The 4,062-nt window shown below is 33.4% G+C and overlaps 1 protein-coding gene across 1 annotated transcript; it reads left to right on the plus strand.

The window, feature by feature from the left end:
• Positions 1-261: 261 nt before the first annotated feature.
• On the plus strand, positions 262-3,141 carry LOC120633692 (secretory phospholipase A2 receptor-like). The gene is made up of 5 exons (XM_039904011.1): positions 262-318; positions 719-970; positions 1,744-1,944; positions 2,168-2,416; positions 2,918-3,141. The coding sequence occupies exons 2-5, from the start codon at positions 733-735 to the stop codon at positions 3,097-3,099; spliced, it is 870 nt and encodes a 289-aa protein (XP_039759945.1). The 5' UTR covers positions 262-318; positions 719-732; the 3' UTR covers positions 3,100-3,141.
• Positions 3,142-4,062: the final 921 nt, after the last annotated feature.

Here is a 4,062-nt window from a genome sequence, read left to right on the forward strand (position 1 = left end):
AAATGTTAATAAATAATTTTTCAATAGAGTCCGTTTATCATATCAAAGTCAATAACTATTGTAATTGGCATAAAACAAAATTTATAAAAGATCAAGCCAACTGTTTATACGAGTAAATAATATTGTTTCTGAATAAAAATCTGATAAAATTAAAAGTTATACAGTTATTTTAAAAAAAATACGCTTCAACGGTAAAATAATTACCTATAAAGGTAGTTATTTTACTGTTGAAGCGTATTTTTTTTAATTCAGTATTTGTCATGTCGTTTATCGTATGGATATTTCATTTTCATGCATACTTGTGCCATTTTTCATTTGGTAAGAATAAACATTTTTAAACTATATAAATACTTCCCAGTCAATTCACGTCCAAAAATCAGGACGGTTTTGGTTTTTTACAATATTCCGCAAGAAACTATTATTATCGTACTATTATCGTTACGTACAATTATGTAAAGACGGTTCGGCTCGTTAAGATGTAAGGGAGACAAGGTAGTGTAGGCAGATAAGAAACGCATTTCAGGTGCTTTTAGTAAATAATATAAGTTTCATCTCAACAATATACGTTTCATCTCTTCTACCTATTTTTCTCTAATGTAACGATCTCCAAGATGTGTGAAATTATAGCAAGATCGGTTCAGTCACCAAGCCCTGCGTAGATAAACAACCAGACAAACTTGCGCATTCATCATATGAGTTGAGAAACCATCGTTCGCAGGACAGAAATTTCGTATGGACTACATGTGGGCACATTCCTACAAAACATTCTACAGACTTCACGATTTGGCCACCCATTGGCAGCAAGCGCGCCAAATGTGCGAATCGGAAGGCACGACGCTTCTCATTCCAGACACGCTGGATGAAGTGGAAAACTTAAAGCTACTCATGAGCAACATGAAGGCTCATTACACCGCTATATTTGTTGGAATACACGACTCGTTTTCCGACGGAAACTTTGTTACCGTCAGGGGTGAGTTAAAAAATTGTTTCATATTTTCGAAGCATAAAATGTATACTTTTAAAGAAAATTTGTCTCGTGGAAACCACTTATTCTTAAAACACTGGAAGAAGTTACAAACCTAAGATACCTAATGTAGAGAAATATAGACACTGCATTTTTATAGGAAATTAATTAATGGATAGAAACGGCTAATACTTTTTATAAGACCAAATCAATAAGTTTTGCTTAATTTCTTTAAATCGGTGACAACTAAACAAACATATATAATTTTTTTTAATTTTTTTCGCAAAATCACAAAAATTCTCTAAAATGCTCTCTCTACGCGCTTTTTACTCCACTATACAAGTACTACTAACAAAATATATTACACTGCATTTTGTAGGAAACTATTTGAAACTATTTTAGGAAAATAATCAATCCATCCAAACCAATCTAGTTATCGTTTTTAAAATTGCCCAATCAAATTGGCAAAATAAACTGGAATATATCATTTGCAAGGCGTTCGTCAAAATTATTTATTTATTTAAGGGCCACTTACACTTACTAGATAGAACTACATAATTTATGGATATCTATAAGACAAATGAATAAAAGATGACATTAAACATTATAAAATACTTGATATAAATATAGTGTTCTATAGTATACTCTGCTAATATTGAAGGTCATTCAATATTCTCAACAATTCACGGACAATGCTGAAACGGGTGATGTTTTATGATAGCAGATCGTTAATATAATTGCATTCGTTATTTTTTTTTCTTATTATTCTGTATTCACAGGGGATCCCATAGCAGGCACAACCCTAGAACTTCTGTGGGCCGAAGGTCGGCCAGATAATCAGAATGGTTCAGAACATTGCGTGGTTATGTCAAGAGAGGGGCTTTTAGATGATCGTCCGTGTTCTGAAATATATCCGTTTGTTTGCAAAATATTTGGTAACGACACAAAATATAATAATGCCTGCGATAATTTTGAACAAGGCAAGTACTTTTTTACAGTTAATTTAATGTTTCATGGTTATTAAATTTTACTAAAGTTTATCGAACTCGAGTGATGCTCAAACAGCAAGTGAATTAATTATTTGAGATAATTTATTCGTTTTCAACCGATTTTTATAAAAGGTTCTAGGTTTCGTTTTTTGTGTTCTTTACATTCTTATCACAATCATATCACATTCTCAGTGTTTTTTTTTATTTTCAACAGATTACTCTCGACATCAAGCGATAAGCGGAAAATGTTACAAATTCCACTCTGAACCAATGAGTTGGCATGATGCTTACTTGTCTTGCAAACTAGAGGAAGGGCGTTTAGCTATAATAAACTCTGCAAAAGAAGCTAGTATCGTTGTCAGTTTTCTCGGTGATAATTTAAACAGCAACACCCCTGATCCGAATATTCTGTACCTGGGATTTAGTGACTTGTTGTTCCCTTATCAATACAGAACTATTGCTGGTAAGTGCCTACAGTGGTCGCAACAAGGAGTCCAATCTGAACACGTTGTGTATGGCTGCGCTGTATAAGGAAATTGACACCAGCGAAATTGTGGCAACTGGGCGTTGTCTGTGCCTGCGCAAGTCGCAATGCTGCAACTTTAGATTAGATTAAGTACTTATTTTACGAGTAGCATACCTATGTCATGCACTTGGAAAAACATCGTCTAAACTAATTTCATAACACTGCTAATGATTACAACTACTCGATGGTATAATTCTAGTGCAGGTGGTGTGGTGTTGTTGCAACTGTGTAAACATTCGATTGCACTGGTATGGGATAGTTTATTCAAGTTAAAACTGGATTGTGTATAGGACCTGCTGCAGAGTACTTTATGTCCCTGTCTTTTATAAAAATTATGGATATCTGGGGCATCTTGGAATATTAATTGGGCTGATAGAGATTACAGTTATTATGTTATACTGCTAGTGTTGCACCGTAAACCTTTTCTTCTTGTTTCAGGCCAAACCCTTGATGAAGCAGGCTACGCATCGTGGACTCCTATGCAAGAAAACGTACAACAGAAAAACTCAAAACGCTGTGGAGCTATTTCTAGAACTGGTTTCCTTCTCATGACGTTCTGTGATCGACCTGCAATGTTCTTGTGTGAAAGAATTCTAAACGTAACTTCAGATACTGCCTGATAGTTTACTTTAGAATGCAATATTAAACTTCACGTTTTCTAACTTTTCTTATAATGTTACAAAACATGGGTGGAGTGACAGTTAAGTACAACAAATATTAAACAAAAAAAAACTAATTATGAATAAAGTAAAAATATATAAATAAAATACTAGCTGTACCCTGCCACGCTTCGCTGTGGCACATTGTGATTGAATGAGTGAGAAAAATAGATAAAAACATTCCTTGATGCGTATTATATATCATGCTAAAATTTCCGCTCGATCGGTGCAGAAATTTTTGAGTTTTTGAAGCGTACACAAACCGACATAACATTTTTTTATATAGATTTATATTTAATGTACTTTTAAATATATATATATTTAAATACAAAACAGTATGAACATATATTTTAATAACAAGATGCAAATAGTGCTTCCTGACACTGTTGTTATTGCTGTACCTAGCTATTGTTGCTTTACTAATAATATATAATAAATACTAATATGTCCAAATCTTAAATTTAATTTTCGGTAAAACGAATTAATATTTTTAATTTGTACATCTCTAATAATTAATAGACACATAATTCGATATCAGAGTGACATAACCTAAATTAGTGCTAGTGATGTCACTCATGACCTCTCATCGCATTTATCGCCATGCAACCGACAGCCATCAGACGTTTGACATTAATATGCGTGCAATATAACGTACATTTAAAGTCAGTGATGCGCGCGACTCGATGAATTGCAACAACGTCGATTGTAACCACGGTAATAGGCATGACATTTCTATTGTGTTTTAAAACCTGTATTACGAGATTTTTAATTAAATTCCAGTGCATAATATTTGTTTCATCGTATTTTCTCTGTAGGTTATTAGTATTTTTTAACGTCAAAACTGTATTAACGCGTTCCATCCTGAAATCTGATCTGTGTCCTTTTACGGCGGAGTGAAATACGCACTAAAAAGACTAACGGAGT

The sequence above is a fragment of the Pararge aegeria genome, chromosome 2 (genome assembly GCF_905163445.1).
Source record: "Pararge aegeria chromosome 2, ilParAegt1.1, whole genome shotgun sequence".
NCBI classification, from domain to species: Eukaryota; Metazoa; Arthropoda; class Insecta; order Lepidoptera; family Nymphalidae; genus Pararge; species Pararge aegeria.

Coding starts and splice junctions, on each gene's coding strand:
- LOC120633692 (XM_039904011.1), top strand. CDS start 733: ATGGACTACATGTGGGCACATTCCTACAAAACATTCTACAGACTTCAC. Junction 1,945..2,167: donor CTGCGATAATTTTGAACAAG/GCAAGTACTTTT, acceptor TATTTTCAACAG/ATTACTCTCGACATCAAGCG. Junction 2,417..2,917: donor TCAATACAGAACTATTGCTG/GTAAGTGCCTAC, acceptor TTCTTGTTTCAG/GCCAAACCCTTGATGAAGCA.